This window comes from Danio rerio, chromosome 16 (genome assembly GCF_049306965.1).
Source record: "Danio rerio strain Tuebingen ecotype United States chromosome 16, GRCz12tu, whole genome shotgun sequence".
NCBI lineage: Eukaryota > Metazoa > Chordata > Actinopteri > Cypriniformes > Danionidae > Danio > Danio rerio.
In genome coordinates this window covers 7,442,953-7,456,509 of record NC_133191.1, presented here as the reverse complement: position 1 = coordinate 7,456,509, position 13,557 = coordinate 7,442,953, and the positions used below count along the sequence as shown (strand labels likewise).

At 32.1% G+C, this 13,557-nt stretch overlaps 1 protein-coding gene across 1 annotated transcript in view; it reads right to left on the bottom strand.

Annotated features, from left to right (window-relative positions):
- Positions 1-6,456, bottom strand: part of bmper (BMP binding endothelial regulator) — a 75,873-nt gene extending 69,417 nt beyond the window's left edge. Inside the window, 3 exon segments of the mRNA NM_001020487.2 lie at positions 533-632; positions 3,730-3,815; positions 5,911-6,456. Of these exon segments, the coding sequence (NP_001018323.2) occupies positions 533-632; positions 3,730-3,815; positions 5,911-6,001 (277 nt within the window). The 5' untranslated portion in view covers positions 6,002-6,456.
- Between the last annotated feature and the right edge of the window lie 7,101 nt (positions 6,457-13,557).

Sequence of the window (13,557 nt, the reverse complement as noted above, 5' to 3'; positions counted from 1 at the left end):
TAATATCTTCTCTCCTTTAGTAGATACATCATATGAGAGGTTTACTTTATTTACCAAACAAATGGTTCTAATTGGATTTGAACTGTAAACCTTAAATAAAAGTGAAACAGTAAACTGAAAAAAATATACAGTGGATTTATTAAATTATTTAAAGGTATTTAAACAAAAAAATTAATTTGAACACTACTCAATTTAATTTGTTTAAACTCAGCCCATATAATAGCAACAGCTTCCTTAAAAATTGTAGCAAATGAAATTAATCACTCTTATTGCATGCCATTGTGTGTATTATATGTAGTTTTTAGTTACTAATGTTTCCACATAAATACACAGACTTTTATATTTTAATAAATAATGTCAGGTGTTTAGAGTAAATCAATTTGTCTTGTAGCATGTCCAGCAAAAAGCCCTCACCGCGACTCTCAACCACAAGGTGGCAGTGATGCTAAAACCGTGAGCTACACATTCGAACTAAAGTATGCTAGCCCACATATATCATGACCAATAATCAGATAACATGATTTCAGCTGACCTTTGCATTTTTCACAGCAGGCTCCCGTCTGTTTGACCACCAGTGCACAGTCCTCTGCCAGCGGTGCACACTTCTCCTGCTTACACTCCGCTTTCTGATTCTGTTGATCCAAAAACTACCAATAATTAAAGGACGATCCCTTATCATTCAGCAGTAGGTTGTTGACAAAGTGACAAAGATAAGCTAAGAAATTTAGGATGAGACAAGATCTGATTCTCTTGATCAGCTTAATTCAATCATGTCCGGTTCATGACATTCCCATCAACTGCAGACAAATGTACGAACATAAAGAGCAGCATCGTCTTTCAGAGATAAAACTTCCTGTATTGATCTCTATTCATCAACTCGCATGCTGCAAAAATCAATAGGAGACATTCATCAACCCATCGTATCAGCTCTCACACACTAACCTTGTGAAAGACACACCAACAAAACAAGAAGAGTATTATATGTACCGACTGGTGTTGTGTGTATTAGTGATGTGTAAGCATGTAGTTGTCATCAGGGTGTAATTTTGTAATTGAAACAGGAATATTGATGCAATAAGCCACTTTTTTTTGTAAATAAAGTGTTGTAATTTTGCCTTTCTAGTCACCTAGAGATAAGTAGTTGTTGTTTTTTAATCCATTTAGTCAATCTCAGGGTCTGTCAGGAGCACTTTTAGCTTAGCTTAGCATAAATCATTAAATCAGATTAGACCATTAGCATCTCTCTCAACAAATTTGTATTTAAACCTTTACTGTAGTTACATCATATACTAAGACTGACGGAAAATAAAAAGTTGCTATCTTCAAAGCTGATTAGGCTAGGAACTATACTCTAAAACAGTGTTTCTCAACCACGTTCCTGGAGGACCACCAACACTGCGTTTTGGATGTCTCCTTTGTCTGTCACACTCATTTCAGGTCTTATAGTTTCTGCTAATGAGCTGATGAATGGAATCAGGTGTGTTTGGTTGAGGAGACAGGGAAAATATGAAGAACTGGTGAGCCTCCAGGAACGTGGTTGAGAAACACTGCTCTAACCTTTACTTTACTGACTTTTTCTGTCTGTCTTAGTACACAATGTAACAACAGGAGAGTCAAGCTTTAAATATGAAAGTAATCAAAACTCTTTTCTTTTTGAGCAAGATGCTAACGGTCTAATCTGATTCAATGATTAATGCTAAGCTAAGCCAACAGTACTTCCTCCAGACCTGAAGATTGGCTGAATGAATTAAAAAATGGTAAATTAACTTTAAAATGGTCCTATCCCCCCTACTTTTTTTTACACTTCTACACTTTTTTAGATTAAAAATAAACACACAAAAACAACTCAAAATCAATAGCCATGGCCTCTGGCGTCATATATAAACTGAACATTATTTACATTATTATTAACTTTAATCTACAACCTGCGTAAAGAGTTCTCCATGCGCTCACCAGTTGCTTGATGACGTATATGCCAGCACATACCTGTGAGTGTATTTATACTAGTTTTGCATCTCAAGAATTTACAAATAAGAACCATTTTGGCAAAAATCGCAACTCTCACTATCTTGTCACACTTGTGCAAACACTTTAAAGCTGATAATATTGTGAATAATGTTCAATTTCTTGCACAGACTTTAACTTTTACTTGTTTTACTTAATAGGACTTCAGTTTATCATCAGGAGCCATGAGGATTGATTTGGACCTGTCTTTATGCGTTTATTTTTAACCTAAAAAATGGGTCACTATTGACTTGCCTTATACAAATCAACAAGGACCGCAGATTCAGCTAAAAGTCTTATTTAAAGTTCGTCTGAAGAAAAAGAAAAGTCACCTACTGTACATCTTTAATGGTCTGAGGGTGAGTATATTATTTGTTTTCATTCAGTTTAGTCCCTGATCTATCAGGAATCCCCACAGCGGAATGAACCGCCAACTATTCTGCCATATGTTTTACACGCGAGTATATTAATCATACATTTTCATTTCTGAGTGAACTAACCCTTTAAATTACAAAGCCATTAGTGAGTAGTACAGATCACTGAACGACACTGATTACTTCTAGAATATTTGACCCCATATTTTGCTGCTGTTGCGATAGAGCTGCCTTAAAAAGAGCTATATATGGTATGAGATGTTGTGGTGTCTGCTTCATGCAAGTAAAAAGTGTCTAACAGATATTCTAGTATAACATATATTTATGTAAAAATGAAACAACATACCTATTTGGATGTGTTTATTAAATACCACCAGTGATTAAGTGATCATAATGAACTTCAAAACCTACAGTAGGGATATTGCCAAAATATAAAGATTTAAAGGGACAATTAATTAGTATTTTGATGTTTCCCTTTAAAGAGACAGTTCAACCAAAACTGAACATTCTGTCATCCTTTACATTTGTTCCAAAACGTTTTGATTTTCTTTCTTCTGTTGAACACAAATAAGATTTTTTGAAGAATGTTGAAACCTGTAACCATTGACTTCTATAGTATTTGTTTGTCCTACTATGGCAAGCCATATAATCTAATAGTTGTAGGAAATAATTCCCAAAGGCAGCTAACTGTGTGAAGCCACATAAAACGAAACAAAAATACGATGTATATGCTGAGTTCAGCGGCTAATCAGCTGGAATCAGCTGAGGTGAAATGACGGTGATCAGCAAGACCTAGCTGTCACTCAAGTGGCCCCGCCCTTAATTATACAGGCTTTATATAACTTAATATAAACAAAATAGATAAGTTATAAAAAAATTCAAAAAATTAAATTAATTTTTATTATAAAAATTAATTCATAATTGAGTTTTATAATCAAAATTTAAATAATAAAAATTAAATTTAAAAAAATTAGCTATATGAACCAAAATGTTTCTTTTTACCAGGCTGTAAACACCTTTTTTTTCTGCTGTAAAGTTGGCCATTTTTTACAGTGTGCTCGATAGAAATGTGCTCTATTATGGAGCCGGACTAGCGGACTTTCTATGAATTGCAGTTTTAGTTACTTCAGTATTTGCTTGACGAGTGTTAATCAGCCCATAGTTTGCAACCAATTACCTTTAAAAAAATGTAGTAAATGCAATGAATAATTTTTTTTTTTTTTGTGAACAGACGTTTCAGAAACCAACTATTTATCATCAGTTGTTTATGATCTGCAAACTGCACTATAAATCCTATTTGATATGGAAATATATCATGTATCGTCCTGCTCAGGGGTTTTGGTTTTCTCACCAGACAGACGCAGGAGATGCAGGGGTTGTCTGTGATGTTGGGGATGTGTAACACTTCTCCCTCGTTTTCACAGCTAGCCTCTGTACCTGAATGAGGGAGAAAAAAAAGAAAATCACACTGACTTCTACATGACCTGTTTCCTGGAAACATTTTATTTAAACCATCAAACAGTAATTAAGCCCGCAAATAACCAAACCACTGCAAATAAGGAGCGTCTAACTGTTCTTGTTTAGTTTCAGTAGCGTTTACAAAATAAACCGGAATGTAGGTCACTTTATTTTTACAATGCTACTCTGTATTTAAGTGATTAGCAAGTAGTCACACTAATGTGCTACATAGTTACTACATAGTTACATAATTAATGTTGTTACTAAAATGATTAATAGCTACACAATGTGAACTATGCTGAAAAAACATGACACATACAGTTAAAGTCAGAATTATGAAACCCCCTCAATTATTAGCCCCACTGTTTATTTTTTCCCCAACTTCTGTTTAATGAGGAGGAAAACATTTCAACATATTTCTTAACATAATAGTTTTAATAACTCATTTCTAATAACTGATTTATTTTATCTTTGTCATGACGAAAGTAAATAATATTTGACTAGATATTTTTCAAGACACTTCCATACAGCTTGAAGTGACATTTTAAGGCTTAATTAGGTTAATCAGGTTAACTAGGTAGGTTAGGGTAATTAGGCAAATTATTGTATAAGGAGGATATGGAGGATAGGTTTGTTTATGCTAAAAAAAATAGAATAAAGGGACTAATAATTTTGACCCTATTTTTTTTTATTAAAAAATGCTTTTATTCTAGCCTAAATAGAACTAATAAGACCTTCTCTAGAAGAAAAAAATATTATCAGACCTACTTTGAAAATGTCCTTGCTCTGTTAAACATTATTTGGGAAATATTTAAAAAAAGAAAAGGGGAGCTAATGATTCTGACTTCAACTGTATAATTCCGTTTAAAAAGTTTAAATATTTTAAAATAAGCTTCTCCTGCTCACCAAGGCTTCATTTATTTAATTAATAATACAGTACAAATTGTAAAATTGTGAAATGTTGCACTATAATGTAACTGTTCAAAAGTAGTTCACAATTTAATTTAATCATTTAATCTGGTGATTTTACAGATGAATTTTTAGCTTCATTACTCCAGTCTTCACATGATCCTTCAGAAATCACTCTAATATTAATAGTAATAAAAATTTAAATAATAATAATTATTGTTAATAGTAATAGTAATAAAAGCAATAATGACTGGAGTAATAATTTAATTTGAAACTACATACGATAAGAAAGCAGTTTATATATATATATATATATATATATATATATATATATATATATATATATATATATATATATATATATATATATATATATTTTTTTTTTTTACAAATTTCACATTTAATAAATGCCGCCTTGATGAACAGAATAATTTCTTTAAAAAATTAAATAAATAAAACTTACCTCAAACTTTAGTATTGTATATTTTCTCTGAAATTGCTTGCAAATGTATCTCATTAAATATTTATTAGGCATAAAAGAAAAGTAAAACTACATTGCCTACTCTAATTTATATTTACATATTTCATTTTAACGTAACACTAAATCATAAATCGCTATTAAATTTCTAAAAGAAATGACTTGTGATACACTGAATTACCCTAATAGAAAGAAACAGTTATTGTAAACAATATTTCATTCATCTTTATTTACAATAAAAAATACAGTGTGACAAGGAAATTGCTGGTATATTTAATAAAGAAATTTGTAATGCGTTATGTTCAAAGACTAAACCTAGTAAAAAAAATCTAATATTATATTATAATTATATTATTACAATATAATAATCTATTTTTATGTATTTTACAGAAGGCTACATTGCGAAAAACAGTAAAATATCTCCTTGCAGCACAGATAAACCTTTTCACGTTTAAATAAAAGTGACTTTTACTTGAAGTAAAATTCAGTGTAAAAAGTATATGATTTGCTAAATTGAGTTTAAAAAAAAAAAAAAAAAAAAGCTTGACTAAAAACCTCAATTTCACTCGACCACCAAAAGCCAAGGCTATTTATTCGAGTTGTAATACAGGCTAATATTATGATGACACAAAATAAGTTTGTTTACATGTTCTTATGAAGGATCTTTCAGAGTTTGGATGATCTTACCGGTGATTAAAGGTGCAGTTGATTGTGGCGTTTGGAGAATTAAAAACCAGAATAACAGGTTGTAGGTTACTGGAGGAGACAGACACAGCATCCTAAATTCGCTCCAGACGCACGGGGGGTAAAGAAACAAAATGAAAAACCAAAGTATCCCAAGCCTGTAGAAACGGTCTTCTTTAAAATCCAGCAAGAGGGAGACATCGGTGTCATGAGGGACTCATAATCCTGAAACCTTCAGCGAAGCTTCGCGCGACGGAAAAATCACCATAACATTATAATAACGGTCCAAACAAACAAACAAAAACACCTCAGCGGCGAAACAGCTTTCTGAAGATCCAGATTAGCAGGTCACAAACTCCACAAAGAGTTTAAAACCGAGATAAGATCCAGTGGTCTTCTGGAGACGAGCGCGCGCATGGATGATGACACTGCCATGATCCGACTGGAGCTCCAGGTTTGGTCAAAGCGCTCCGGATATTTTCTGACAGACTTTTCGGATGCGACGCCGGCTTCAGAGCTCCAGTTAAACATTCCCGCGGTGGAAGTCCGTCCTCCAGTCCACAGATATCTGCCCCCTCTCTATTTAAACGCACGTGTGTGGGGTTTATAATCCCGCAGATCTGCTGTCTGGTGAGGTGTAGCCAGATCCGCCCCTCATCTCCTGTACCTCCACATATCACCCTCAGCGTTCAGCCGGGCACACTTTCTCACCAAACAAGAATTTCAGCCCATTATGAAGATGGATGGGGAACATGCCTTTTGCATGTAATTCTTAATCTTAGAATAACAATGACTTCATGCATCGACCATTATCCAAAGTAGGTGCTAAGTGTCTTCTGAAATCCAGCGCGCGTAGAGGACTGTTCCATCTGCATGTCAAAAGATCAGATTAATACTTGAAGAGACAGTGTGAAGCTTAAATGGTGCCAGTCTACAAACACCTGGAGAATGGCTTGTAAAGGTAACATGGACAGGTCAATCGAAGCCCATTTCAGTAATATTAGTCACAAGAGAGCGCCAGAGAGCATTACTTCTCAGCTGGAGATCTCTCGTGTCTGGTGTCTTGGAAAATCTGCTCACCTTGGTGACAATCCCTTTTTTGCCAAGCCCAAGCAATTACAGTGGGTTTGACAAATCTTCTTATTTAGATCCACTTATAATAATTACTTTTAATTGGTTTAATTATCTACGGTGAGTGATACATTTATTTTTCCACAGCTCACAGACATTACCCATCAAAGAGACGTAGGAAGCATCTCAAATATGCTGTGAGAAGATAATCTTGGTATTTTTAAAGGGAGTTAAAAATGAGACATTTCAGTGTCTGCTAGCAATTATATTTATAGTTCTTCAGGCTTATGTTGCATGGTATATTTGCTGGAATTACATGCATTCATTCATTTTCTTTTCAGTCCCTTTATTAATCTGAGGTCGCCACGGCGGAATGAACCGCCCAAAAATACATTGTATGAAACAAAATTATATATTATGTTATGCCAAAAATCTTTATATTAAGCAAAGATCAAGTTCCATGAGGAGGTTTTGTAAATGGTCTTCTGTAAATATAGCCTATAAAAACGTAATTCTCGGTTAATATGTGTAGCAAAGAAACTAATTCGGACAACTTTGAAGGCAGTTTTTATCTATATTACCTTTTTTGGACCCTCACATTTCAGATTTTTAACAGTTCACTAAAATCATACATTAATGGAAAGCCTATTTATTGATGATTGGTTTGTGATGATGACTGGTTTGTGATTATATTGTCAAAAATGCTAGTAAAGTTTGTACTTTGGTGTTTTAAATACCTTTTGTGAAGATAAAACTACAAAATATTTTATTGAAATATCTAGAAAAGGAGATCTGTTTATATAGAATACAATGCTCAGCATACAGTTGAAGTCAGAATTATTAGCATTAGAATTATTAGCACACATATTATTATTTTTTTCTTCTGGAGAAAGTCTTATTTGTTTTATTTCAGCTAGAATAAAAGCAGTTATTACTTTTTTTACACACAATTTTAAGGACAAAATTATTAGCCCTCTAGGCTCATTGTTTTTCCGACTGTCTACAGAACAAACCACTGTTATACAATAACTTGCCTAATTACCCTAACCTGCCTAGTTAACCTAATTAACCTAGTTTAGCCTTTAAATGTCACTTTAAGCTGTATAAAAGTGTCTTGAAAAATATTTAGTCAAATATTATTTACTGTCATCATGACAGATAAAATAAATCAGCTATTAGAAATAAGTTATTAAATCTATTATATTTAGAAATGTGTTGAAAAAAATCTGCTCTCCGTTAAACAGAAATTGGGGAAAAAATAAACAGAAGGGCTTATGATTCAGGGGGCTAATAATTCTGACTTCAACTATATATAAGTACAGCCGTCACAAATCTATATTTTAAATTCATATTTTCAATAGGAAGCTTTACAATATTATATTTGTGCATATACAAATATAATGTGCATATTTAGATTAGTCAGTACTGAAGCAAAATTTAAAGCTTATCTAAAAAAATAACTCATGATAGAGGTCCAAAAACTAGTACACTACACACAGTACACTAGTATTTATATGTTATAGAAAAATATTAAATACAAAATTTAAAAAGAGGAAAAATCAAGAGGGAAAAAAAAGATTAGTTGAAATTTTTTAGGTTGTAATTTTTTTTAGCTTGAGTTTATTTGTATTATCTTTCAATTTTTAAATATGTTTGGTGATTAAAATATTATTTTAATAAATATATCTTTTTAATAAATCTTTTTGTTTAAATACACCAAACTTTTTATGGCCTATATGGCCTATATTCACTGAGAAATAGAGAAAAATATAAATTTTCAAATTGGGCTGTACTCAGTTATGCTGGGCACCGTACACTAATTAGATCTAATACTAATACATTTTTGACCCTTTAATCCAAATCATCATAAATTCATCTTTTAACTAAACAACTTTTTTATTTCTGCGATTGATATTTATCAGTTAAACATAAATGACACAAATATGAATACAAGATTTATGTAATAATATCAACAAATACATGCTTCTTATTTAACTCTATTGTGTGCAATATGGATTCACGTCAATTTTGCCCCCGAATATTAAGTAAACCAATCTAATAGAATTGAACTAATAGACAAATTACATCACACATGACGTCACACAGGTTCCCTGTTGCAAAAAGAGACCGGGTTGCAATAGCCAAAAATAGAGTCCAAAAATAGAAAACGTAACTTTTACCGTACAGCACACTACTTTTAATGCCAACCGCACATATCTGGCTAAAAGGGAGCTGAATGAAGTGACAACCTAATTAAAAATGCTGGACTCTGCAGATCTCGCTTCATCTCAGGTAAGTTCACGCTATGCTGAATCATACACGTTACTTGTTTTTGATTGCAGCAATGATTTCAGCAAAAACATTTACATATGGTTAATTAAACTGCGGACACTGAATGCTTAGAATGAAAGTTTAAGTTCACATAGCCTTCCCTGCCGTACAGGTACAGTTCACTGTGAGAATGCAGTTGTTTTGCTTGTTGATGATTACCCAGGCCTTGTACAGCGTCGTCTTCTTTCCTTGTCTTTGGCTAGGCAGAACCTCGTTTTTTAGCACTACATAGTTTTGAATCTGGTCATCATGGAACATTATTTCTTGCACATGACCACACACAACATTGTAGGCATCCAAAGACTTGTAGGCCTTGAACTTATCTCTTGTAAAAACATTTGGAGCTTCAATGAGATTGTATATGAAGGGTGCTATTGCAAATGGAGCTGTCAGATGAACGCCGCTCACTTTAACTTTAATTTTGCCAAATAGCTGTGCTTATCACTGGGTGACAAGCTGTTATAATACGTTGAAAGCATTATGTCAATAATATTTATAATATGTAATCAATATAACTTATCTCTAATACAACAACAAACTCTGTACCGCATCGAATGTCATTCCCTCACAGTAAATGCTAGCACTCCTGGTTATTTTCTGCCACCTCGCTGCGCGCGCATCCTGAATGTTTACAAACATGGTAATTTGTCTATTGGATCTGGCTTTATATATTTACACCATATTCATATCTTGTAACTGATTAAATCGAATAGTATGTGATTTGAACAAGAAAGCCTGGGTTTAAAAATCCTTTCATTGTTTTTTTCACCCTATACTTGTTTTAAACTTGTTTTAAATTTTCTTCTGTTGAACACAAATGAAGATATTTTGCAGAAAGCTGGCAACTTTTAACCATTGACTCTCATGGTATTTGTCTTCTTAATGGTACCAGGCTTCCAAATTTCTTCAAAATAACTGCTTTTAGATTCAGCAGAAAAGGGAGAGTAAAGAGCGAGTCATTATTAATTTATTTGGGGATCTTTCCCATTAACCCACTGGGTCTGGGTTTACTGGAGGAGTTAACACTGAGCTTTCATGAGTTTAGCAGATTTGATAAAGCACTTCATGGAGCTGTTTTGCCTCGTATCAGCATGTGTTTTCAGTAATCCTGTCACAAGTGCTCAGCCGAGACGCATTACTGTTTTCACCTGGTGTTTACGCTCATTCAAATGCGTCTCCTGTGACTAGTTGTGTTCAGATTTTGTCAAGACCTTTCTTGCTTATTTCGTCTCGCTCTACATCAGTTTTGCAGGAGCGCTCAGCGTGAGTCTTGCTGAATGAACAAATCCACATGAGGCTTATATTACTTCAATAATGATCGTGTGTTCGGTTTAAACAGAGTAATTGGCTTTTGAGGTTGAAGAAATAAATAAATATTCAAGAAAGAAGAAAATAAACAAAGAAGTAAAGATAAATAAATATGTATAAATAAATAAAAAGGAAGAAATTAAGCTAAATGAAAATGAAGAAAATAAAATGAAGAAATAAATATATAAATAGAAAATAAATAATGAATAAAGAATAACAAAGGAATAAAGAAAATCAAATAAAATAAACAAGGAAATCAAAATAAAAAGAAATAAAAGGAAATTTAAAGGAAAAAGGAAACAAAGAAATAAATATAAATAAATATAAACAAAGAAATTAAATAAAGAAATAAATAATAAAGAAAGAGATAACAAAAATAAAGAAAATAAGCAAAGAAATATATAGATGTAAATGTATATAAATAAAAATAAACAAAGATGAAGGAATAAAGAACAATAAAGAAGAAAACTAAGAAAAAAGACATAAATAATAATACAGAAAACAAAGAACTAAAAATGAATAAATAACAAAGAAAAAAAATTATAAATAAATAAAAATGAGTAAATAAATAAAATAAATATTAAAGAAAAAGGTAATGAAAAATAAATAAACAAAATAAACAAAGAAATAAAACAAAATAAAGAAATAAAAATAAACAAATATTAAAAAAAAAAAAGGGCAGCATGGTGGGTAGTACAATCGCCTCACAGCAAGAAGGTCGCTGGTTCGAGCCTAAGCTGGGTCAGTTGGCATTTCTTTGTGGAGTTGGCATGTGCTCCGGTTTCCCCTACAACTCCAAAGACATGTGGTATATGTGAATTAAATTAATTAACTTAGCCATAGTGTATGTGTGTGATTGAATGTGTATGGGTGCTTCCCAGAGATGGGTTGCAGCTGGAAGAGCATCCACTGCGTAAAACATATTCTGGATAAGTTGCTGGTTTATTCTGCTGTGGCGACCACGGATTAATAAAGGGACTAAGCTGAAAAGAAAATGAATGAAATGAAGAAAGAAATAAAATAAATAAATATTAAAGAAAGAAGTAATAAAATATAAATAAACAAAGAAATAAAGACAAATAAATAGAAATAAATATAAACAAAGAAATACAAGTAACAAAAATAAAGAAAATGAAAGAAAATAAACAAAGAAAGAAATACATATAAATGTATGTAAATAAATAAAAATAAACAAATAAGGAAAAAGGAATAAAGAAAAAGAAAAGAAAAAAAGATAAAAGAAAGAAATAATTATAAATAAATAACAAAGAAAAAAATACAAATAAAAATTAGTAAATAAAAAAACTAAATATTAAAGAAGTTATGAAAAATAAATAAACTAAATAAAAAAATAAATAAAGATAAAAATAAATAAAAGAAAACAAAGAAATACAAATGAAGAAATAATAAAGAAATAACAACACAGAAAAAGATAAAGAAAATAAACAAAGAAATAATCATAAATAAATGAAAAATAAAGAAATAATAAAGAAAGAAATAAGAAAAATAAATAAAAAAGACAAAGAAATAAATATAAATAAATGTAAACAAATAAATAAAAATAAAGAAAAAAAATAAGGAAATAATAAACAAATAAAAGTAAAGATAATAAACAAAGAAATAAAGACAAAGATGAAAGATAAATAGAAATAAATGTAAATTCATTAATTAATTAATATAAGTTTAAATAAAAATATTTTAAAGTATTATGTACTGAATTCCCAGTGAAATCCCCAGAGGAGTATCACTAGTGAAGTGTGATTTACATTCGGTATGTACAGATACAGGATACATGACTCATGTCTTCCTCTAATAGCTGCACAGATCAGCATGCTACAGAGTTGATGGTTTTGTGTAGTGACATTATTATCCAGACTAATGACCCTATCAAGTTGCCAAAATGAGGTAACATTATACAGGAATGATGCATGTGAAACCACACAAAACTTCCATTAAACATCTAGTCTTGGAGCAGACACGCACTCACAAATGAATTCATCATCGCATTGTATCATATGTACATTTTAATATTCAGAAGTTATTGTATCACCGCCTCTGAATGTAAATGATTTACAGAGAGAGAGAGAGACAGATCATTTTGATAAAAACATGTTTAAAGTGAACTGTTTAATTACAAACACTACCTGACGAAAGTATTTTAATAAACTTATTAAATAAAATTTAATTAAAATACTTAATAGCCAGATAGTCATCTGGAACAGCAAAGAAAGCGTTCTTGCAGGACTCCCAGAGTTCATCAAGATTCTTTGGATTCATCTTCAATGCCTCCTCCTTCATCTTACCCCAGACTTGCTCAATAATGTTCATGTCTGGTGACTGGGCTGGCCAATCCTGGAGCACCTTGACCTTCTTTGCTTTCAGGAGCTTTGATGTGGAGGCTGAAGTATGAGAAGGAGCGCTATCCTGCTGGAGAATTTGCCCTCTCCCGTGGTTTGTAATGTAATGGGCAGCACAAATGTCTTGACACCTCAGGCTGTTGATGTTGCCATCCACTCTGCAGATCTCCCCCAAACTGAATGTAACCCCGAACCATGAATTTTCCTGCACCAAACTTGACTGATTTCAATGAGAATCTTGAGTCCATGCGGGTTCCAGTAGGTCTTTTACAGTATTTGTGATGATTGGGATGCAGCTCAACAGATGATTCATCAGAAAAATTGACCTTCTGCCACTTCTCCAAATGATCAACTAGAAGTCAAGTTATTTGTTGCTCGTCCAACTGGGATTGACGACAGGACTTTTGTCAGGTAGTGTATTGTAGCTGGAAATAAAACATCAGATTCCAATATACATAATAAAAGTATGGATTCAGTATTAGCTAGAACAAAGACCATCGATAATAATAAATATAACTGAGCGCTGGTATAAATCCTGATATAAAATGTTACGTTTTGAATAGCAAATGTTTTTGCTGTTTTT